This window comes from Macaca nemestrina, chromosome 1 (genome assembly GCF_043159975.1).
Source record: "Macaca nemestrina isolate mMacNem1 chromosome 1, mMacNem.hap1, whole genome shotgun sequence".
NCBI lineage: Eukaryota > Metazoa > Chordata > Mammalia > Primates > Cercopithecidae > Macaca > Macaca nemestrina.
In genome coordinates this window covers 157701321-157727373 of record NC_092125.1, presented here as the reverse complement: position 1 = coordinate 157727373, position 26053 = coordinate 157701321, and the positions used below count along the sequence as shown (strand labels likewise).

Below are 26053 nucleotides of genomic sequence, written 5' to 3'. Positions count from 1 at the left end.
AATTCCTATTTTTACCGTATAAGAATGGAGCAGCACACATTCATAACAGAGCAAGAAATCATGTCAGTTATAAAATTAAAGAGAAATTTCTATGACAAAAACCATTATTAATGAAGCAGATGACTCTAGAGGAAACATTTTAAAAAGCTGGCCAGCAAAATGCCTCCGTATCCTTAGCATACCCACTTCCTGGTCCCTTAACTGTTTCTGATGTTTAATCTCACTTAGAAAAATAAAGTACAGCTTACTGTAACCTCTTAATCAAAATATAGCATCATAGGTGGATACTGAAAATTGTTAGTTGTTGCTGTTGTTTAAGAGCTAATGCAGGTACTCTGGGGGTGCTACCGTGCTGTTACCCTGAACACATTTTTTCACTGTATTAATGGTATGTCATTTTTTTTTTTTTTTACTGTTAAGTACTTATGGGTAAATAAATGTTAAAAAATGATTGCTTATTGGTAGCATATAAATTCAGAGTTGGGAATGATAGTGATGCCAAACAATCACAAATAAGTGACTGAAATAGTGACACATTTGCTTTCTGGTGGTTCCATGTACACAGACTTTTATGCACAAAATTATTTAAAGTGTTGTATAAAATTACCTCAGGCTATGTGTATAAGGTGTACATGAAACATAAATGATTTTCATGTTTAGACTCAGGTTTAATCTCCAAGATATCTCATTGTGTACATATGCAAATATTCCAAAATCTGAAAAAGATCCAGAATCTGAAACTTCTGATCCCAAGCATTTTGGGTAAGAAATACTCAACCTGGATTAAGTCAGGGGTTGGGGAAGGAGCATACAATGATATAAAATTATTTATTTTAGATACTGGCAGGAAATATACTGTAATATTTAGAATGTTTGTCTTTGGAATGATAGGTTTAATTTTTTTCTTTCAGTTTTGGTGAATTTTTTAGTTATCTGTCTGTGCATATTATTTTCTGTTCATAAGCAAAAAAAGTTATTACCATTGCTTCATATCAAACTAAAAACAGAGGTAATAGTTAAGCTACATGTACTTTCCCCTCTTCTTTTCTGTTTATTTAGTTAGTGACCCCTCATAGTTTTCATTAAGCAAAATAAAATTCCTATTTTTGCTATACAAGAATTGAGAAATTACTCTATTTATGAATATACAAAGCATTTTTTTGTTTAATGTATATCTAACCTAAATTTTGGAATTATATGTAGAGTACTCTAAATGTACAACAGTAGTTGTTTAAGTACCTATATCTATAAGTAGTCGGGTGTTAACAATTAGTAGGGAGGCAAGAAAAATAAAAATTATAATAAGCAGTGAATGGCACTTATTAGTCATGTACTCTTTATCTGGAAAAAGGGAAAGATACTGTCTATCCTCAGCTATATAGCTAAAAATATATTTTATGGGGATATAAATGAGGAAATGAAGAAAGCACTTGGTAAACTATAAAGTATTAAACAAATGTAAAATAATATGTTTGAATGATCTTGTAATTGATTATCCTTAACTTTTTTATTTTATTCTTTACTAGATTGCTATGAAGAACTGTAACACACCTTTATTAAGAGCTTACTATGGTTCCTTGGAAGACAAGAGGTCTTTGTCACTCAACTGTTATTAAAAAATAAGATTATTCTCCTCTTCCTGATCATAACCGATTTTAAATACTCTAGTTGTATTCTATGGAACAATTACTTGAGTTTTGGTTAACAGAATCTTTAACCTATTCATCAAAATTCTAATTGTACATTTCATGTTATAAGTACAATAAATAGGGTAACAACACATTGATTATTTGTGTTAAAAGACAATTAGAATAGCATGAGAACTTGAAATCCATGCACAATTTTAATATTTCTTTTTAAAGCCATTCTCCATGGAAAGACTTGCAAATAATAAAAATATATTTCTTCATTTTGTTAAATCATGAAGGGTCTAATGTAACAAAAAATAATAGATATAAATATTGAATACAATCTAAATACTGTTTAATTTTAACACTATTAAATTATTAGCAGTAGTTGTGGACTGAAGAACTACTGGTTCAGTCCAGACCTTGGTTCTGAACTTAAAAGATTTGTGATACCTAAGAACTATTCTTCTATTAATTGAAGAAATATACCCTGTGTGAGGTCACACATTGAAGTTAATAATAAAACTGGCTTAATTACAAATAAAATATAGAATGGAATGAAGGAAAAGTTGAGGAAAATATATGTTACCAGATTTCTGGTTTGCATAATCACTGCACTTTACCACTGATAATTGTGAGGTTCCTGTTACGCTGTCTACATATGTGTTTAGTGACCATTGCCTCTACTGAAGGCAGGGATCATATGTTATTCTTCTCTGAATCTCTTCACCTAGCGAAGTGCTTGATACATGGTGTAAGTTAATGTTTATTGAATGAATGAGCATGAAGCTAGAATTTTTATAACAGTTCTTTAGAGATATATTTTGTACCCACAGGCACATCAGTATATGTAATTTGTGAGCTCTATTAGCAGATGTAGAATTTGTTCTTGGGTTCCTGATGCTGTTTTAGACTAGTCCTGACTGATGAAACAGTTTAAATATGAAATAGTCACAGCTCTAACTTAAGTAAATTTAAATATTTGTTGCTTAATTAGTTATTTCAAAATAACTTTGAACAAAAATTTGCTATCATCAACTGTGATTCAAATTATAAATTAAAATAACTCTTTGACTTATTGTCTATAATGTTCTTCTTTTGGCCTTAATATTAGGTTTGGAATCATACTTGAAAAGATTAAAACAGTAATTAATGATGATGCAAGATACATGAAAGGATGCCTGAACATGAGGACTCAGAAGTGCTATGCAGTGAGGTCTAACATAAATGAATTTCTTGACATAGCAAGAAGAACATACACAGAGATTGTAGATGACATAGCAGGTAGTTTATTTATTTGATAATGTTTTTCTGTTTTGTAGGGATGAAACAGCCTTTTCAGGACATGCTGTCCTTTTTTGCTGCTGATGACTAGCCATACATATTTTACATTTATTTTTTGTTACCAAAACATAAGTTTAGCATGTAGTGCCATTTAAGGAAACAGCATATGTGGCAGCCTTCATACTAAACTCCTTTTGAAAACCTTCCATTGCCAGGTGTAGTAGCTCAAGCCTGTAATCCCAGCACTTTGGGAGGCCAAGGAGGGCTGATAGCTTGAGTCCAGGAGTTTGAAACTAGCCTTGGCAATACAGCTAGTCTTTTGTAGAGACAAAACGTTGTCTCTACAAAAACTGAAAAAATTTGCCAGTCATGGTGATGTATGTCTGTCGTCCTAGCTACTCAGGAGGTTGAGGTAGGAGGATCACTTGAGCCCAGGAGGTTGAGATTGCAGTAAGTTATGATTGTGCCACTGTGCTCAGGCTGGGCGACAGAGTGAGATCCTGTCTCAAAAAAAAAAAAAAAAATTATTAGAGTTTGAAAGAGCAACAAGACCTCTTATTTATGTATAAAACAATAAGAATTTAAAAACCATATGACTTTAAAACAGAGTGGTTTTCTCATTAAAATTTATTTATTTTGTTTTGTTTTTGTTTTTCTTGTCTCTGGTCACCAGGAATGATATCACAACTTGGAGAAAAATATAGTCTTCCTTTAAGGACAAGTTTTAGCTCTGCTCGAGGATTTTTCATCCAGATGACTACAGACTGTTTAGCCCTACCTAATGATCAACTTCCTTCAGAATTTATTAAGGTTCATTTTAGAGTGGTTAGGAAATTATTGTTGCTGATTTTATAGAATTACATCTACGTATTTTGGGGACTTCTTGAGTTTTACAAGCCAAATTTCTGAATGTTCGATATCTTCTCCTATTCCTACCCACCTACCTAATTAATATACTAATCTAAGAGTGGTTTATAAGCTTTTGCAGAAATATCAAACTCAGTGTTTTCCACAGTTCTGGGAGCCTAGTGTAAGAAAAAAAGGAAAATGAAGAAAGAACATCCAAAACCTGTTTATGAAAAAAGAAATTAGGAAAATACCACACCATTTGCCTGTTAAAGGTTTTAAAAGTCCTGAAGTAAAGAAATCTACTTAACTTTAAAAAAATCTAATATTTCCAAATCTTTGTACCACAGGAATATTTTTTCCTATATAGCTCCTTTACAATATACCAGTTTGGGAAAGTCTAACCCACTCTAACCTTTGTTCTGTCTGCTTCCTGGGGGTACTTTTTGATAAGAACAAACCATTTAGCTTTCAGGCTTTTAGAGCTTGAGTAAGATTAGAGATTTGAGTTGAGGTTCAGATATAGGACAAGAGCTGCAACAGGGGTCGGAGATGGAGTGAGGATCTCTGATGTCCATCATGCATGTTACTTGGTAATAAGATGTAGTGTTTTTAACATTTTAAGAACTATCAGAATAGTCATCCCAGATGAACTAGGTCAAAATATCCTGCTTTAAAAAAATGAATGTATGGGTTAAAAAATTTGGCTTTATCCTTTGAAGTGATCTTCCTTTTATGTTTCACAAATGTTATTTAGAACTTTCTTTGTGATACCGTATCTCAAAGATTAAAATGATTAACTTAAATATCCATATTTCTGTTCTTTAAAATCTTATGTTATGTTTCATAGTAGTGTGCACTTATCTTGACATTTGTTTTTTAATCTCCCAGCAGATTTCTAAAGTGAAAAATTCTTATAGCTTTACATCAGCAGATTTAATTAAAATGAATGAAAGATGCCAAGAATCTTTGAGAGAAATCTATCACATGACTTATATGTAAGAGCATTTGAAATATTTGAATATTGAATTAAATTGGTTTAATTTGAGAAACTGTTACAATTGTATTAGTTTAATTGTTATCTAATTACAGACAATTGTAGAATTAAGTATGTTAGCAAAGGAAGTCTGTCTTTGTGATTAGAATCACTGAGCCTCACGGAAGCTTCGGGGAAGATCTAATTGCAAACAAATACTATTATAATTGATATTTCTGTAATATGCATTCTACCATGATGTAGAACTTGGCACATCATGGGCTTACCTGGGCTTCATTCAGTTTATTCTTTTTCTATGGTCTGTAAGTCCTCAGCTCCTTATACCTTGATAGTAATAATTGAATAGCAGTATCACAATAGTGTCAGTTCTTTTGCTGGTCATGAAATAGCAATACAGCCAGAAAGAAGAAGTAGAAGATTTAGAACACTTATTAGGCTGAGGTAATAAAGAGAAAAGTTGGGCTTTCAAGACAATTTCAAGGCATGTACCACAAACATTTTAATATATAGTAAGTTTTGGGTACATATTTATCTTTACAAGAGAAAAACTTTTTGCACTATATCACAGTATAACTCTGCCTTATAAAAAAAATTATATTATTCAGATATTGTGTCTGTGTGCACGTGTGTGATGAGAGAACAAGTGTGAAACAGAAAGAAAAAATGGGTGAGAGAGAAAATGCATATAGCTTTTGTGTTGAACTTAACATTTGCAAATTCATAAAGTGATTAGCAAATGGGATACTTCCAAGTATAATGAGGGCTTGATTTGACCTATATCAAATATTTTAATAATAAAAACTTATTTTATTAATATCACATAAAAGCAGTTATTTCAAAAATGTGATGTTAATACACCAGAAGATAGATTCTTTGCCACTAAGTAGCTGTGATCTTGAGTAAAAACTTCAATTTCCTCATCTCTAAAATGAGACAGTCGAACAATAGGCTTTATGTATAGTGTATAACTCAGGTGTGAATATTATTTTACTTCAGGCAGTGAATTTAATATTATTTTACACTTACAATGTGTGTCCCTTTTGAAAAAACATTATTACATGTCTTACCAAACATGTGTTTTCAGGATAGTGTGCAAACTGCTTAGTGAGATTTATGAACATATTCATTGCTTATATAAACTATCTGACACTGTGTCAATGCTGGATATGCTACTGTCATTTGCTCATGCCTGCACTCTTTCTGACTATGGTAAGTTGCTTTCTTTGGAATAAACATATTGCATACTTAAATTTGTATTCCTTTCAAACAATTTGATATAATAGTTATGCCATTTAAAATTTTTAACTTGAAATAGAGTCTCTTGCCTCTGGTCCTAGACAAAGACACAAAATAAAGAAAGTGAGATTACCCTTAAAATTTTTTTTTGAAGTAAAAAATTTTTCTCTCAAAAATTGGCAAACCAAAAAGAAAAAATTGCAAGAAACTAAAGATTCCCTGAATAAGAAAGACTGCAAGAGCTGTCTCCTTGGTAAAAATGACTATGATCTAAATTTATAAAGTTCAAATCTGAATACTTATTAGAAGCAGTGTGATAAATATTAATAGAGAGAAATGCATCTCCAGAGTGAGCATTTTAATCCACTAGCTCCTTAGATGTGAACATACCAAAATTAGGAATTATGTAATTTATTTTTATATCCCAAATCTATACAAAGGCCATGAATATAAATGTTAAGTAATTTTCTCATGTTAAATGAATACTTGGAGTTAGTGCTTTGACATTTCTTATCTAACTTACCAGTTATTACCATACTCCAGTATGCAAATTTACTGGACTAGTATGTGATAATTATGGTTGAATAATTGTAGACTTCATTACATTAAAAACATTGAAATTTCTAATGTAAATCAGCAGTAAAATTCATAAAATGTTATGTTAATTTAGTTTTATGGGAAGTATCTAAAGATTTTTTCATATTTCTTATGGATATATTAACTTTTTCTATTGGTATTTTATAGGCCAAAACTTTTCAAACTTTTATATCTCCTTTGGGTCAAAACTGTACTTTAGGGGTCAGATATTCCAATGGTAGTTTTTTTTTTTTTAACTATTAAGAGATTTAGTATTGCTTCATTTTAGTTTGAGAAGGATCATTCTGAAACTCCATATCTATAAAGAATGAATTTTTGAAGATACTTAAAATTTTTTTTCTAACTTCACTTTTATGATGAATGTTTTCAAGTTTATCTATGCATTTTAGATAAAGGTATGTAACATTTTGGTTTTCACATATCCTTTCACCCTCTTCCTCCTCGCCTCACCTCAGGTGATATCCATAGAGACCTGATCCTTATTTGTTTCTATAAATTAGCAAATTATTTGTGTTGATCTTCTCTATTCTCTGAAATTTCCTTTTATACAACATTTCTACATAGGCTTATAAATAATTATTTTTATATTTGATTTTATTCTATAATCTTACCTCAACTTATAAGCTAGGTATTTGAAACCAGTCTGGGCAACATAGCAAGACCTCATCTCTTTAAAAAAGAGTGATGAGAAGTTGTGGCAGGTGCCTCTATTCCCAGCTACTTGGGAGGCTGAGGCAGGAGGATGGCTTGAACCCAGGAGTTTGAGGCTGCAATAAACTATGATTTTGCCACCGCTTTCCAGCCTGGGTAACAGACCAAGACCCTGTCTCTAATAAATACATAAATAAATGCTAAGTGTGCCAAATTTGAAATAATATTTAAAGTAGGGAAGTAGTGTTTAAGGTAGAGTAAGTAAATGTGCAACTCTATAGTACCAGTAACAAATTATGAATTTTTTTTTTTTTTTTTTTTTTTTTTTGAGACGGAGTCTCCCTCTGCTGCCCAGGCTGGAGTGCAGTGGCCGGATCTCAGCTCACTGCAAGCTCCGCCTCCCGGGTTCACGCCATTCTCCTGCCTCAGCCTCCCGAGTAGCTGGGACTACAGGCGCCCGCCACCTCGCCGGCTAGTTTTTTGTATTTTTTAGCAGAGACGGGGTTTCACCGTGTCAGCCAGGGTGGTCTCGATCTCCTGACCTCGTGATCCGCCCGTCTCGGCCTCCCAAAGTGCTGGGATTACAGGCTTGAGCCACCGCGCCCGGCCGCAAATTATGATTTTTAAAGTACAATCAATGAGTACTTGGTTCTTTTTTATTTTTATTTTTATTTTTTTGAGACAGGGACTCACTTTGTCACCCAGGCTGGAGTGCAGTGACACAGTCTCAGCTCACTGCAGTCTTCACCTCCCAGGCTCAAGAGATCCTCCTATCTCAGCCCCACAAGTAGCTGGGACTACAGGCATGAGCCATCACGCCTGGCTAATATATATATTTTGTAGAGATAGGGTTTGACCATGTTGCCTAGGCTGGTCTTGACCTCCTGAGCTCATGCAATCAAGCAGTCTGCCCTCCTCGACCTCCCAAAGTGCTGGGATTACCAGCATGAGCCACCATGCCTGATCTACTTGGTTCTTTTTAATTTACACAAAGCTGAAAATTTTATAAACTATTTTGGAGCTCAACAATGGTAAAGAACTAAATTCTAGAGTTCTCTAGAAAGTGAATAAAAGTTGTGATAGTGATTAGAGTGTGTCTATTATAATTTAGAAGAATTTGGGTGGGGATTTGGGATAATATAATACCTTAATGTTATTATTCCAAATTGACCAGTGTGAAAATCACTAAGATATAGAGAGTACATACACACTACAAAATCTTTGGATGCAAATATATTAATCTTTAAAAACCATTCTATTTTTTTTTTTTTTCTTAAGTTCGACCTGAATTTACTGATACTTTAGCAATCAAACAGGGATGGCATCCTATTCTTGAAAAAATATCTGCGGAAAAACCTATTGCCAACAATACCTATATTACAGAAGGGAGTAATTTTTTGATCATAACTGGACCAAACATGAGTGGAAAATCCACATATTTAAAACAGATTGCTCTTTGTCAGATTATGGCCCAGATTGGTAAGTTATAGCTTTATTTATAATGACCAGTTTGACACTCTTTTCAGAATGCTTTGTGCCTAATTTTTTTGGGTCCATGTGCCTAATTAACCCGAGAACAGTTTGGAGCAGATTCTGTTACCTAAAAATATTACAGTGTGTCTGTTGTGTACTATTCAATATTCATTAAACTTCATCCAATTTCAATTGCATTGCACTAAAATGTTTTTGGGATACTACAAAAGTGGGACCATTCTTACTATAACTATTAAAGTTTCATCAATTATTACTAAACTGAATCATGCAATTATTTCTGGTTCAAAAACAAACCTTGTGAGAAAAAGTGAAATGAGTAGGTTAAGCTGTTGCCTTTAATAACCCATGTGAGTTTTTTTCCAAAATTATTAAATATAATATTGAGCAGAGAAACATTTCCCTTAACTTGAGGGGTACCAATAACTTGACTATAGCAGTTGATATATTATACATACACATGTGCATATATTTATCTAAATGGCTGTCACTGAGCCAATATTGTCACCTATTTCTTAATATGGATGCACAGCTTAACTCCTATCTCTGAAAACTGGATTTCCTTGAGAACTGTATGAATCAGCGATGAGATACTTGGCCAAAATGAACTGGTTCTCAAGCAGGGGTGGTTTTGATCCCTTACCTCCCAACTCCCAGCATTTGGCAATATCTGGAAACATTTTTGGTTGTCACAACTGAAGGGAGTGTAGAGTCCAGGAATGCTGTTAAACATCCTACAATGCACAGAACAGCTCTCCCTCTCCACACTCCCCAGCCTTCCTCACCCCACCATACACACACACACAAGAAAGATTTATGGAGCCCAAGTTACTAGTAGTGTCATGGGTGAGAAACTTTGGTCTAATGTAATGATTTGTAAGGAGAACAAAGCAATAATAATATTGGTGATACAGTATAAATTCACCCTTAGTACTGGGACAATCAGAGATGCATGAGTTAATGAAGAGTAAATATTTTATTGATTTTGTAGGTTTATTGGAAATAAAAGGACATTTTAGCTAATTTCCCTCCCCTTATAAGAATACTGACTGCTTCATGTAAGACATAATACTTCTATTTGAATAGCTATGAGGAACTCTGTTCTATAAAAAAGCAGGCTGTCCAATTGCTGGACAGCCCTAATTTAATTAGAGTATTCATTACACTGAACTGAAACCCAATTTCTATAATTTCAACTCATTTATCCTTATTATTCTATATACTACAGAATAATCTAGTATTTATTCCCAATATTGGCTCTTCAAATACTTAAAGATAATGATACTTCTCTTGTCACTGACCATCTTAAACCTCTGAAACACCTGAAACATATATAATATCTCATATAGTCTGACCGTAAGACACAAGTGGGACTTGAAAGGCATGGAAGTTAGGACCATAGACTTGGAAGGTAGATCTAGCTTGTCAAGTTACTAGCTGTGTAACCTTAGGCAAATTGCTTAACCTCATTAAGCCTTGGTTTTCCTATCTGCAAATAAAAACTATGGTAACACTTACTTCTAATAATTTTTATAAGGACTGAGGTAATAAAAATAAAATGCTATGGATTTGAGGGGAAAGTATGAAAAAGAAGGAGACTTCCCAGGCAGAGGTAAGAGCATGTTCTAAAACTCAGAAGAAAAAAAAAAATACTATGATGTGCCCAAGGAACTACAAAAAAGTAGTCCAGAGGCTTTGTACTTCCTTTGCTTCATAGAGCAAAGAGTAACTGTAAGGAGTAGCAAGGTATAAAGTTGGAGAGATGGGCAGTAATTAGGTCATGGAGGGTTTTAGGTATTTACCTGAGAAGATTGAGCTTTATCCAGTAATCTGTAGGGAGCTATTGAAGACATTTAGTAAGAGAATAGTATGATCAGATTTAATTTTTAGATAGATCATTCTAGCTGGTGCATAGATGAGAGCTAGACTAGAAGCAAAAATACCAGCCAGGAGGCTTCTGTAATAATCTAGATAAGAAAGGTTGAGAAACTTTTTGATGGAGGTTAAGAGAGCAGAGAAAATACAAACATACCGCTTAATAATATATGCTATGTCTGTATATATATAAGGTATATATATAAAATACCTTCCATATGTAATATAAATATATATAATATACATTATATATATTATATATATATAAAATACCTTATATATACTACCCAGTATATATATACACTCACACTGGGTCCTGAGCCTCCACTTTTCATTTGTAAAATGAGAAAAATAATACGCAATTTATTGGGTTATTTTGAAAACTAGGAAGAGTGGATATAAAAGACCTAGTATGTCGAATGGTACAGGTGCAGTTATTATAATTTCGACTGTTATGATTATTACTTTTATTTTCATTAGTATTAGCCTGACTTTTGGTCTCTTTTCTTGCTACTCCTTATTCCTCAGAGTTAAGCCCTATTCTTTATCCTTATTTTTGTTTTCAATCTTGGAGTAATCTGGCTTTGTTTTTTTTTGCGCCTACTATTTCACAATTTTATCTATACAGAATTCTGTATATGTGGTACGTTTCCCATTCAACTACTTGTATGTTTTATCTTCTTATAATGTTAGAATGCCTTTTAGATTTTATTCTATATTGAGACGGGTGCATTAATCAGATTATTTGTTTTTAAGAAACGAATATTTTAGATGAGTTAGCTCAATAACTTCTTGGGCAGAAACAGTCTTGTGGGTGAAAATTCACTTTTTCTTTTTATTAAATGTTTTGCTTTTATTTTGCTTCTGAATGTTTCTGCATGTTTGTAATCACAGATATTTCTTTATATCTTTTTATAATGATTTTATTAACTTCAGCTTTATAGGCATTTGCTTCAGATTTTCATATTTCTTTTTAAAATTTATTTTATTTTTGACATAATAATTGCACACATTTAAGAGATACATAGTGATGTTTCAATGCATACCATGTATAATGAATAGATCAGTATAACTGGCATATTCATAAGCTTTATAAGCATTCCCTTCACATTTTAATATTTTAAATGTTCTTTATCATTCAAGTAAGTTATTTAAAAATTTTATTGAGTTTATAACAGTCTCTTTGTTATGTACTTGAATATTTACTGTCTTATTTGAACTTCCAGATAACTTTGTACAGTAGGTAGGGCAACTGTTTTTTGTTTTGTTTTGTTTTGTTTTTTGAGACATAGTCTCGCTCTGTCGCTTAGTCTGGAGTGCAGTGGTGCGATCTCGGCTCACTGCAAGCTCCGCCTCCCAGTTCACGTCATTCTCCTGCCTCAGCCTCCGGAGTAGCTGGGACCACAGTTTCCCGCCACCACTCCCGGCTAGAACTGGGAAAGTTTAAGTGCTGTTTAAGCTTGTATAATAAGGAATAGGGCTGGGGTCATGTCTTCTTTTTTTTTTTTTTTTTTTTTTTTGAGGCGGAGTCTTCACTTTGTCGCCCAGGCTGGAGTGCAGTGGCACCATCTCGGCTCACTGCAAGCTCCGCCTCCCGGGTTCGCGCCATTCTCCTGCCTCAGCCTCCCGAGTAGCTGGGACTACAGGCGCCAGCAAACGCGCCCGGCTAATTTTTTGTATTTTAGTAGAGACGGGGTTTCACCGTGTTAGCCAGGATGGTCTCGATCTCCTGACCTCGTGATCCGCCCGCCTCAGCCTCCCAAAGTGCAGGGATTACAGGCGTGAGCCACCGCGCCCGGCCGGGCTGGGGTCAAGTCTTCTAAGGCCATATCTAGTGTTCTTTCTACCATATAATCCTTGTAAATAATCTGATAAGTGCAAAATGTAATTAGTACTTATATTTTATAAACACATTTCAATTTATCTTGACCTTATATTTTACAGGATCATATGTTCCAGCAGAATATTCTTCCTTTAGAATTGCTAAACAAATTTTTACAAGACTCAGTACTGATGATGATATCGAAACAAATTCATCAACATTTATGAAAGAAATGAAAGAGGTACCCAAACAAAACTTTTCTTATGTTAAAAACATTAAATTATCTCACTAATGGTCAGTTACTACATAAAATATTTTTATACTAAAATATGCAAATGTGCCTATACCCTTTTCTAAGAGCCAGAGGGCAGTCAGAGACAGCCTCCTAATTTCCAATTTAAGTGGAAATGGAAGACAATGTTTTATTGAAAATACAATTTTAAAAGAAAGAGCTAGTGTTATTAAGTAATAAAAGCGTGCCTAAATGTTTTTATAGGGAATAAGTAAAAGGCTTCAGGAAATGATAACTGGTTCAGTACCATTTTGCATAGTATTTATTGTTCTTTATAGGCTCGATTTTAAAACAAAAGATTACAGTGTTAGAAGGCTTCCAAAAATCATCTTCTTTTTTGTCCTTATAGAAATTTCACTTCCTGTACCAAAGTATCACCTATTTCTGATTGAGCAAACATCAAGTAGCCTTTAGAACTAAAGGAATTAAGTGTAACTCTTGGGATATCTATATTAAGAATTTAGGATCACTGATAATTTTCTTCAAGTAAATAGGTGGTGACTAAAGTTATCATTTGTCCCACAATTTATGTAATTATTTATTGTGTATTGAATATCTATAACAGATTGTAGCAATATATCAGGCACTTAAGGTATATTTTTAAATCATCCTAGCCCTCAAAAAGCTTAGTGTCATAGAAAGGTAAAATGTCCATCAAAATTACTATTGTGTCATAATATAAGAAAGGTAAAATTCTGTTTTTGAGAAAGAAGTTAATAATCTTCAGTGGAAAAGAGCACTTCTGTCAATTTAAGTCTTGGTCTCCATTGGTCATGGATTTAAACTGATTTGTTAAACCAAGAATCAAGACTTAGGTGTTTTTTCTTAAATTTTTCTTTACTTCATCTTTACAGGATATAGAGTAATACTTAAATAAATTTGAGAGATGGTTTTGGATATTTTATAGCAGTAATTGATTAGTCATTTGTGGAGAAGAAAATGACCTTCTTTGTGCTTAAACATTTAATTTATTGCTTTTCTTCACTGTATCTAAAGCATCAATATTTTAGATAATCATTATTTACTCTATGTTGTCTCATATACATATGCATATGTGTATGTATACATCAGCTATTCTGGAATTATTAGTCATGATATTTTTAGAAAGGAAAACAATATATTATTTTCTGCTCAGCAGGACGTCTCTATAAAGATACATTTCAGATAAACTTATAAAGAGACTGCGTTTCTCCTCATTTTTTCCTGTGATATTGACAGCTGTTTGGTTACAATGAATAAATATTAAAATTATATATTTCAGATAGCATATATTCTACATAATGCTAATGACAAATCGCTCATATTAATTGATGAACTTGGCAGAGGTACTAATACAGAAGAAGGTATTGGCATTTGTTATGCTGTTTGTGAATATCTACTGAGCTTAAAGGTATTCTTTTATTTTAAGTATATTAATTTTGAGTCATTTTATGTATCCTTTTATTATTATTGAATTTTACGGACACCCACAAATAGCTTTTAAAACAATTTAGATAGTAAACACATATCATAGCATTTATATTTTTGTTCCTTCATTTCCAATGAAAGTGGGAATCATTAGTTTGATAGCCATGATATAGATAAGGAAAAGATGAAATTGAGAAATTCAAATAATGTGAAATTAGTCAGTTGGCTTTAATTTCATCAAGTTAAGTAGCAAAATATGAAGGTCTTTCAGTAATTGTCTCCATGTGCAATAATGTTGACTATGATGTTACAACAGGAAGGAAAGCACTAGGCAACTCAGGTAACTTTACAGAAAATCTATTTTACCTACCTAAAATTTTATTGCTTTAAAGAAAGTAGTTTTTCACATATCAACTATGTAAAACATGGATTTTTACTCTATTAAATTAATTTACAAAATATCTTTTTAAATGATCGCTCACAATATATACAGATATGAACAAAACTTAAATAAAAATACTTTTTCTTATTTAAGATACCTTAAAATGTCCCTAAGATGAAGTTATTTACCTTAAATGAAAGTCCATGATGATTTATTTATTTTTATTTTATTTATTTATTTTTTGAGATAGGGTCTCACTTTGTTGCCCATGCTGGAGTGCAGTGGCACAATCTTGACTCACTGCAACTTCCACCTTTCAGGCTCAAGCGATCCTCCTGCCTCAGCCTCCTGAGTAGCTGGGACTATAGCCATGCACCACCACGCTTAGCTAATTTTTGTATTTTAGCAGTGACGAGGTTTCACCATGTTACCCAGGCTGGTCTTGAATTCCTGGACTCAAGTGATCCACTCACTTCAGCCTCTCAAAGTGCTGTGATTGCAGGCTGAGCCATCATGCCCGGCTCATAATGATTTATTATATAGAATGAGAAAAATCTATTTTATACTTAAGGGTATGTGATAAATCAAAAGTAATGTTAATAAATAACATTAGTCTTTGTAATTTTGAATGTGTCAGTTACAATTTCTCATATAAATAAGGTGCATGTCTTACTTAAGATTAAAAGCTAATTAGTGCCTCTGATGGTTAATTTTACATGTCAGTTTGACTGGGCCACAGAGTGCCCAGATGTTTGGTCAAACATTGTTCTGGCTGAGTCTGTGAGGGTGTTTCTGGATGAGATTAGAATTGGTAGACTGAGTAAAGCAGATTGCCCTCCCTAATGTGGGTGGGTTCCACTCAATAAATGCAAGCCTGAATAGAACAAAAAGCCTTCCAAAGAGTAAGAGGAAACTCCTCCTTCTTGGCTGCCTACAATATGGAAGGCAGCCTTCTTTACTACCTTCAGACTCAAACTGAAACATTGGCTTTTTCTGGGTCTGGAACCTGCCAGCTTTGGACTGGAGTTGTACCATTGGCTCTCCTGGACTTATAGCTAGTCCCTTTTAGGCCTTGGTACTTGTTAGCCTTCATAAATCACGTGAGCCAGTTTCTCTCTCTCTCTCTCTCTCTCTCTCTCTCTCTTTCTTTCTCTGTCTCTGTCGCCTGCCCTGCCCCCCTCTCTATTGGTTCTCTTTCTCTGGAGAACCTTAATACAAATCTTGGTTCTGATATGATCTGACAATAGTGGTAAGTAAAATATCACTATCATATACTCTTAATCAACTGCTTGTAAGCAGCAGAGATCCAGGTGATTGTATATATGATACTTCTAAACATTTTTGGCAAACGAATGAATATAATGGCTGGTTGCTCCTAGTGTCATTAGACAAAATTGGGAAAGCAAAGGATGAACTCAAGGATTCAAATTGCCAGCTCAGGCTCCCACCTGAGGGACTTCCAGGCACCGCCCATCACATACCTGGTGAGGGCCTGCCTGTCACTACCTGGAAGAACCAGGCATCACATGTGTCCCTAGATCACAGCAGGGGGTCTGTAAGAAGGGCAGAGTTTCTTAACCTGGGATCCATGTATCCCCAGGGCTGCATGAATCTGAAAACTTGAGTTCAGGAGCCTCAACTTAGATGGGGAAAAAAGCCTCTTTATGGTCACTAACCTCTACTCAAAATTGAGCCTTTTCTCCCAGGTGAATGCAGGCAAGGAAGCACACCAGGGTTAGCAGTAACTGTGCTTTCCCTAACTAGTTCTGTGACAGTGGCTGTAGACACCAGGAAATGTGCATCACCTCCTCACTGCTTCCAAAAGCAGGACTTAATTAGCCTTGCTGCTATTTAATGCATTATTTAATGTGTTAACTTAGAAGCATGTGTGTTACTTATCTTTTTAACTAAAAAATTTTAAATAACAAAAAAGCACCAAATTGCCAGCTCATTGCTGCATAAATGACTTAAAAGCACCTAAATGTGCCCTGAAGGAAATTTTTATCTCCTATAGTCACCGGGTTGAGATTGCTGAAAATCAAACTCAGAATCTCATCCTGTCCCAGAATTACAACACAGGTTGAATTCCCAACTTTATAGGGTATCTACTGTTAAAGTGAGGGCATTAGTTGACAAGGAATGGGAGACTACCAGTTGGAATAGGAATGTGTAGGGAGACACTGATGAAGCTGGGGACATTTAGGCCCTAAATTCTGATGAATCATCTTTGCCAGTAGAAGAAACCACTTCACCCCATCTGAAGGGATTAACCTAGCATTACCTGAGGAAACTGTAATGGCATCCCAAGCAATGCTGAGTCTCCTCAAGACCCACTTCCACCACATTTCTTTGCTTCTAGACCTATAACTAGATCTCTAAAGGTGAGGTAAAAATGTGACTATACAGAAGTACATTACACTCTGAAAGAACTACTAGAATTTTCTACTTTATACAGACAGAAATCCAGGAAACATGCATGGGAATGTATTCTAAGGCTCTGGGATAAGGGTTGGATTAGGCCGAAGTTATTGATATGGGCTTACTAAGCCAGGTATGCATTTAATGTTGCAACTCAAAGAGTTGGAAAGGGATCTAACAGTTTGATTGATTGGCTGAAAAACAGACCAAAAGGTGGCCCACCATGAATGAGTTGCCTTGGTTTAATGTAGAGGAAGGGATTCAAAGCTTAGGGAGGTTGGAATGTTAGAGTGGGTTTGTCATTTAAGATCACTTACCCATCCTGGGAGAGTCCAGATGACATACCCTTTACCATGAGTATGAGAAATAAGTTTGTGAGAGGAGCCCTGGCAGCCTTGAAGAACTCTGTTATCACTCTTCTATGTAGGACAGACCTTACGGCCCACCGTAAGGCCTTCACTGCAGGCACTTAATTGGAAAACCCAAATGCAATAGGAATAATTGGATCCCAGGGTGGTAGGGGCCAAGTTGTGACACTCAGCCACCAAAGACAAGGTGGATAAGTTACTGTAATGGGAAGCAGAGTTAAAGCAGCAATCAGAATAATCTGACTTACACAGACCTATGGCATTGGATAGGAGTGCTACTAAATTCTGACTTGATCTGAATAAGCTTAAAAGTTCTAGGTTGAGGTTTCATGCATGAGATCAGCAACAGGAGCCTGCAGTCACCAAGACTGACCTGGATGTAGCCATTACTGCGTGCTCAGTCTGCTGGCAGCAGAAACCAACATTGAGTCCCCATTATGGCACCATTCCCTGGTAGCAGGTTGATTACACTAGACCACCTCCATTATATTCATATTGGAATAGCCACTTATTCTGGACATCAGTTTGCCTTCTGTATGTGTAATGCTTCTGCCAAAACTAACCTCCATGGACTTAAAGAATATCTTATCTGCCATTATGGTATTCCACACAGCATTTCTTCTGACCAAGGAGCTTACTTCACAGCAAATGCAGTGCTGCAAAGGGCCTGTGCTCATGGAATTCACTGTTTTGACTGTGTTCAACAACCATCTTGAAGTAGTTGGTTTGATAGACTGGTGGACTAGTCTTTTAAGGACTCAATTACAACACCAACTAAGTGGCAGTACCTTTCAGGACTAGGGAAAGGTTTTCCAGAAGGCTGTATATGCTTTGAATCAGCTTCCAATATATGATGCTGTTTCTCCCATTGCCAGGATTCATGGGTCCAGGAATCAAGAATTGGAAATGGAAGTAGCATCACTCACCATTACCCCTAGTAACTCAAGGGCAAAATATCTGCTTCCAGTTTCTATAACCTTGCTCTGATAACATAGAGGTCTTAATTCCAAAAGGAGTATGCTTCCACCAAGAGACATAGCAATAACTTTTTGACCTGGAAGTTAAGACTCCTGCCCAGCCACTTTGACTGTCTTATGCCTCTAAATCAGCTGGCAAAGAAGAGAGTTATTGTGCTGGCTGAAGTGATTGATCCTGATTAGCAAAGGGAAATTGGACTACTACTCCACAATGCAATAAAGAAAGAATATGTCTGGAATACAGAAGATTCCTTAGGGTATCTCAGTTCTGTCACGCTCTGTGTTAAAGGTCAGTGGAAAACTACAACCCAATCCAGGCAGGACTATGAATGGCCAAGACCTTTCAGGAATGAAGATTTGATTTACCCCACTAGTTAAAGAGCTCTGACTAGCTAGGGCTTGCTGAAGGCAAAGGAAATACAGAAGAGGTAGTAAAAGGAAAAGGTAGTTGTAATTACCAACTACAACTCTCTTACCAGTTACAGAAATAAGGACTGTCTGTAATTGTCATGATTATTTCCACCTTATTTTGTGTGATGTTTTGGTGTATATATACACATATATTGAACAAATATTTTCTTTCTTCTCTTATTCTCTTATAATGTAACATAAGATGCATTGACTTCACATCATATTATTTAAGTATTGCCAATTTCACATTATAGTATTTAAGTTATGAGATATCAAGAAGACCTAACATCACTCAAGGACGTTACCTCCTTTTCTGGAAAAGGGGTTAGTGCTTTCTCAGTTGTACTGAAGACAGTTGTATCATATTAGAGGGAAGTATGATCTAATTATTGTCTTCATTTGTAGATTAAGTGTGGTATAAGGAGATACCTATGGATGCCAAGCTTTCAAAGGGTGGATTTGTGATGGATAGTTTTATGTGTCAACTTGGCAAGGTCATGGGGTGCCCAGACATTTGGTCAAACATTCTGGGTTTATCTGTAAGGGTGTTTCTGGATGAGATTGGTAGACTGAATTAAGCATATTGCCTTCCCTAGGGTGGATGGGTCCCATCCAATAAATTGAAAGCCTGAATGGAAGAAAATGACTGATCCTTCTAAGAATAAGAGAGAACTGACTGCCTTCAGTCTGAAATACTGGTTCTTTCCTGCCTTCAGACTCAAACTGAAACATTGGCTCTTTCTGAGTCTAGAGCTTGCGGGCATTTGGACTGGAGTTATACCATCAACTCTCTTGGGTCTCCAGCTTGCTGACTGCAGATTTTTGATCTTGCCAGCCTCCATAATTGCATGAGCCAATTCCTTATAATAAATCTCTTTACACACATACACACACACACACACACACACACACACACACACACACACACACACACACACATATCCTATTGGTCTCTTTCTCTGGAGAACCCCATCTAATACAGTATCTGTTTTCTTTTTTTCTTTTTTTTTTTTTTTTTGAGATGGAGTTTTACTCTTGTTGCCCAGGCTGGAGTGCAGTGGCGTGATCTCAGCTCACTGTAGCTTCTGCCTCCCATGTTCAAGCATACAGTATCGTTTTCAAAGTATTCTACAATAGTTTAAAATAGTGCTTTTAGTATTACTTTACAATATTATTTTCTAATGTAAATAATTTAATAAAAATATAATATTGCTACTTACTTTTAAATTTAATTATTATTTTCTAACACAGTATCCTTAGTGCCTAGCACAATCCTTGCAATGTATAGGGTCTGAATAATTATATGCTAAATTGAATTACCCTGAAATAGAGTTTAAAAAGTTACTCTAATAGATTGGTTTGGCATATAACTTTTAAGGACATTATTGTTATTGAATATAGTCTCTACCTTTTAAATAGCTTACTATGTTCTATTTTCCTGTAGCTTTATAAATTTGGTATTGTTTTATACTCCTTTTGATTTGTTGAGTAGATATTTAAGAATTTTCATTTTTATGTCATATACAAAATTATTCCTTCCTTTGCTTTTCACCTTCCATAGTTGATAGCCATTTTGCCAATCAATTATTTTTACTGTCTTAATATTTAAATTTCCACTGACTACCTACCTAATTGGTCACTGATAATGTCTTAAAACATAACCAGTTATTCAGATCTCTATCTGCCTTAGTAAATTCTGGGCTGGAAATCTTGTGCTAGCTGTAAATCACTTGAACCACTTTCATCAAAATCACCTAAAGTACTTATGGAAAATGTCATTTCCTGGGGTCCCACATTAGAACTATTGATTGAGAATTTTTCAGGGGATATGTACCAAGAATTTGCATCTTTAACAGGCTCTCTAAGGGATTACTAATGTTTGAGAGCCGTTATCTTAATCGGTGCTGCCAATCTTTCTTTTTCCTCTGCCAGTACTAAACACAATGAAATCTAAAAACTAGAAACTTTTGGAATTTCACATACCTAAAACAATCTTTTGATTCCACTGCCAAAACCTACTTACAACTAGGGAGGCAACTTTTATAGTGAAGTTTTTTAAAAATTGAGGAAAATATTATTTTTTTGCATGTGAGTTACCTTCCTAATAAATGATTACCTCAATTCATAGCTTTGTTTCTGGTAAACTTCATCTTTTCAATATCTTCAGATGTATTTCTTAGGATTTTATTTTCAGTTTTGTTCTCTTTCCCATAATGTGGCACACATGTCTGTGTACAAACATAATAAACATATCTTCTTCATTTAATATAAACTCTCAAAACATTTTAAAATAGATTGATATTAGCCTCCAAATTATTAGTTTTATTCCTACATCTCTGCCAAGCTACTTAGAAAATTAAACTAAAATTTTATGTTCACATAGTTAAAATAGAATTTTCCAGTTAATTTTTAAAGTACTAATATTCACCATCTGTTATATATTCCAGGCATTTACATTGTTTGCTACACATTTCCTGGAACTGTGCCATATTGATGCCCTCTATCTTAATGTAGAAAACATGCATTTTGAAGTTCAACATGTAAAGAATACCTCAAGAAATAAAGAAGCAATTTTGTATACCTACAAACTTTCTAAGGGACTCACAGAAGAGAAAAATTATGGTACTGCATATAGAAATTATACCTATACATTCAAATACTATATATTCTCCTAAGACAAACTTTCATCTCTTCTTTACTTGGCTGTCAATCTAAGCAAATTTTCTCATTCTTTTGAGTGCTTCTATTCTCTTAGATTGTATTTTCTATGTCAAATTCATTATATCTAGATATAGATATATAAATCTTTTTAAATTTTTATGAGCCAGTAACTATGTAAAAATACAGTGACAACTGAAAACCCTAGAAGTATTAGTTTCCTTAGAAAATGTAATTTAGCTTATATTTGCAAGTTATATAATGAATTGAAAATTACATATTTTCTACACAATCTTTCAGTAGCAGGGTCCTTCCTCTGTTTTCTTCAGGTTCTGGGTACTTGAAAATTAAATCTAAAATCTTAAAAGGGTATGTATTACTAAACCATATATATATATATATATATATTTTTTTTTTTTTTTTTTTTTTTTGAGACAGAGTCTCGCTCTGTCGCCCAGGCTGGGATGCAGTGGTGCTATCTCTGCTCGCTGCAACCTCCACCCACTGGGCTCAAGTGATTCTTCTGCCTCAGCCTCCTGAGTAGCTGGGACTACAGGCATGCACCACCATGCCCAGCTAGATATTCTTAAACCTGGTTAGATACTTTCTATTTGAATCATTAACTCTCACAGATTCAGAGAATTTTCAATTGGTCTGTACATATAAGTTTCAAAAATTATTTTAGCTATGGATATGACCCTTTGAGGGAAAAAAACCATCTTTGTTTTGCTATCTGAAATGGGAAATCAACTGGATAACTTATTTGTATCAGATGTTTAAAATTTATAAGTCTCAATTTCATAATCTATGACATGGGAATAATTTTTAATATATGGAGAGTTGCAAAGATTCAATGAATTATCAAATATGAGCTGTGTGGCACAGTGCTTAGCAATTACTAACGTCTCAATAAATTTTGATGTTGCTTCTATCTCTAAAGCATTAAATACAGTAAGCTACTGGCATACAGTAGAAAGCCTGTATGGCATTTATACAATAAAATTAAGCTCTGAAAACATGAGAATTATAATTAATACTTTGAATTTGCATATAAATTACTCACCTACTGTTATATCTTCTGAAAAATTCCTGTCTCATTGATTTAGGTGGGTGAATGTTTAGCTGTAGTGTTATCTCTGTGACTAGCTATTATCTTCCCCTAGAAAACTCATATGCCTTTTGAAATTCTGTTAACCAACTATATTTGCAATTGGAATTTCAGTATTATTATTTTCTAACTATTTCTTTTGTTCCTGATATCTGAGCTATATTGAGAGGTAACTGATGTTCTAATTTGCCTTATGTGTCTTGGATAAGTAATTAAATCTAATAATTGGTAAGTTGTCATCCAGAATTTTAGAAAGCTTAATTCTGAGAATTATTGAGTAGTTCGGAAATGCCTCTAGAAGGGAAGTTTAAATCTGTGAATAAAAGATTAATACTAGTTAAAACAAGCATAAAAATGCCAGCAGTAATAATATCGAAGTCAATTTAAAACAAACAATTCTAGGATTAAAAGCTGCAGAGGTGTCATCACTTCCACCATCAATTGTCTTGGATGCCAAGGAAATCACAACTCAAATTACAAGGCAAATTTTGGTAAGAAACTTTGTTCTTATTTGTTCTTCAAATTAAAAAAATACTTTTAGTGTAGATTTTTATTATGACCTTTGATCTAAATATATAATAATTAATATAAAATTAAAATATTAAAAATTAAAACCTAATTTCTAAACAAAGAAAATTATTGTTACTTCTTAAAACTCTTTTGGTTTGGTCTATTATAATCCTCACAGCAAATCAGCTAACAAGCTAGGAGATAAAAGTTAAACAGCCCAGTTTCTAAAATAATTGTTGCTATACTAACTTTATGATGAGAAAATAAATCTATTTTAAGTGGACATTGAAAACGAAAATCACTCTGCACAATATTTGTATAATTATATATTTTTTATAGTTTTCAAAGCTTTTCTACTCATATGTAAGCCTCATAACTCTTCATGAAGTAGTCAGGTCTTTATAGTAAAAGATTAAAAATGGGTTACTTCTACTCTTAATTTTACAGGTTCACAGAGGTTCAGTGATTTGTTAGGAAGCAGTAGGTTCAACACTAAACTCACGGCCGGGCGCGGTGGCTCAAGCCTGTAATCCCAGCACTTTGGGAGGCCGAGACGGGCGGATCACGAGGTCAGGAGATCAAGACCATCCTGGCTAACACGGTGAAACCCCGTCTCTACTAAAAAAAAAAAACAAAAAACTAGCCGGGCGAGGTGGCGGGCGCCTGTAGTCCCAGCTACTCGGGAGGCTGAGGCAGGAGAATGGCGTAAACCCGGGAGGCGGAGCTTGCAGTGAGCTGAGATCCGGCCACTGCACTCCAGCCTGGGCGACAGAGCGAGACTCCGTCTCAAAAAAGAAAAAAAAAAAACACTAAACTCACATCTGTTGACTCGAAATTTGGAAAATTGTAGTTGGTTGCTTTATATAAGTGTTTTTTGGTTTTTGGGTTTTGTTTGTTTGTTTGAGATGGAGTTTTGCTCTTGTCACCCAGGCTGGAGTGCAATGGCACGATCTCAGCTCACTGCAACCTCTGCCTCCTGGGTTTAAGCGATTCTCCTGTCTCAGTCTCCTGAGTAGCTGGGATTACAAGTGCCCACCATCACATCCGGCTAATTTTTTTTGTAGTTTTCATAGAGATGGGGGATTTCGCCATGTTGGCCAGGTTGGTCTCAAACTCCTAACCTCAGGTGATCCACCAACCTCGGCCTCCCAAAGTGCTGGGATTACAGGTGTGAGCAACCACACCCAGCTGCTTTATAGTGTTTTGAAAATGCAATGTGTTCAGTAAACTGACCTAGGTGCAGTGTGATATTTCCTTAATAACAATTTTCTATGTCCATCACTCTTTCTTAACCTGTCTTCCATTTTTAATTCCTCTCTCCTTTAAGTTCCTCTACTGTCTATGACCTCACTTGCCTAATTATCTATTTGAATCTCTTCGTCAGAAATTTTAACTGTGCTGTACTCTGAAGAAGCTCTTATTACCTAACTCTTTAGAGTTCTTCTTACCACATTTCATTTATGGGCCACCTCTCCACTAGCCTTCTAGTAGGCTTTGGTTCTTCTAATGAAGTTTGAAAAGTATTCAAAACAAGCTAATTTTATCCACTGCAAATTAATATATTCTGATTTTAGTTGAATATTTTACAGGCTAATTATGATTTTTTTTCTTTTTTTAATTGATACTTAATAGTTGTACATATTTTGGGGGTACATGTGATATTTTGATACTTGCATGCAATGTGTAATGATCAAATCAGGGTAGTTGGGATAGCCATCACCCCAAACATTTTTCTTTAGTTCGTGTTGGAAATATCCCAATTCTTACCTTCTAGCTATTTTGAACTATACAACAAATATTAACTATAGTCACCCTACTGAACTATCGTACAGTAGACTTTATTTCTTCAGTCTAACTGTATTTTTGTACTCATTAACTGACCTCTATTCATCTCTTTCCTCCTCCGAACCTTTCCTAACCTCTAGTAACCATCAATGAGCTCTTCACCTCCATGAGATCAACTCTTTTAGCTCAGGCATATAAGTGAGAACATGTGGTATTTGTCTTTCTGGGCCTGGTTTATTTCATTTAGCATAGTGATTCTTTATCCATGTTGCTACAGTTGCAAGGATTTCATTTCTTTTTTGGCTGAATAATATTCCATTGTGTATATGTACCACATTTTCTTTATCCATTCATCTGTTGATGGACACTTAGCTTGATCCATATCTTGGCTATTGTGAATAGTGCTGCAGCAAATGTGGGAATATAAACATCTCTTTGATATACTTATTTTCTTTCTTTTGGATAGATGCCCAGCAATAGGACTGCTGGATCATATGATAGTGCTATTTTTAGTTTTTTGAGGACCCTCCATACTGTTTTTCATAGTGGCAATACTAATTTACATTCCCATCAACAGTGTATGCACATTGCCCTTTCTCTATCCTCACCAGCATTTGTTAATTGTCTGCCTTTTGGATAAAAGCCATTTTAACTAGGTGAGATGATATCTCATTGTGGTTTTAATATGTATTTCTTTAATGACTGATGATGTTGAACATTTTTTCATATACCTGTTGGCTATATGTTTGTTTTGTTTTTTAACCTCTTTTATTTCACTTATGTTGTTCCCTCTGCTAAGAATTTCATTCCTCTTCCTCCATCTACCTCATCCCTATAATTTTTATTTAACATTTTTACCTAGCTCAGATGTGAACTTCCCCCAAGAAACTTCCCTAGGTTTTTTTCCAGTGGAGCAATGAACTCAGTTCTTCTTCTTAAGGGCCCCTTTTCACAACAACTATGATGTAGTTACAATAATATACCCACATTGCCTATTTTTTGTTTATTTTTATTTTACTTTATTTTAGATTGAGGGGGTACATGTGCTAGCTTGTTACATAGGTATATTGCATACTGATGGGAGTTGGGCTCCTAGTGTACCCAATAGCCAAATAGTTAGCATTGTACCCAATAGGTAGTTTTTAACCCTTGCCACCTCCCACCTTTCCCCTTTTTATCCCCAGTGACAGTTATTTCCATCTGTGTACCCACTGTTTAGCTCTCACTTACAAGTGAGAACATGCAGTATTTGGTTTTCTGTTTCTGAGTTAGTTCATTTAGGATAATGGCCTCCAACTCCATCTATGTTG

The 26053-nt window shown here is 34.7% G+C and overlaps 1 protein-coding gene across 1 annotated transcript in view; it reads left to right on the top strand.

Annotated features, from left to right (window-relative positions):
* Nucleotides 1–26053, top strand: part of LOC105482664 (mutS homolog 4) — a 117753-nt gene that overhangs the window by 78511 nt on the left and 13189 nt on the right. Inside the window, exons 10-19 of the mRNA XM_011742882.2 lie at nucleotides 1527–1591; nucleotides 2743–2912; nucleotides 3586–3722; nucleotides 4653–4756; nucleotides 5840–5964; nucleotides 8518–8718; nucleotides 12550–12668; nucleotides 13981–14109; nucleotides 21130–21304; nucleotides 22851–22939. Coding sequence (XP_011741184.2) covers nucleotides 1527–1591; nucleotides 2743–2912; nucleotides 3586–3722; nucleotides 4653–4756; nucleotides 5840–5964; nucleotides 8518–8718; nucleotides 12550–12668; nucleotides 13981–14109; nucleotides 21130–21304; nucleotides 22851–22939 — 1314 coding nt within the window. The remainder of the gene's footprint in view (nucleotides 1–1526; nucleotides 1592–2742; nucleotides 2913–3585; nucleotides 3723–4652; nucleotides 4757–5839; nucleotides 5965–8517; nucleotides 8719–12549; nucleotides 12669–13980; nucleotides 14110–21129; nucleotides 21305–22850; nucleotides 22940–26053) is intronic.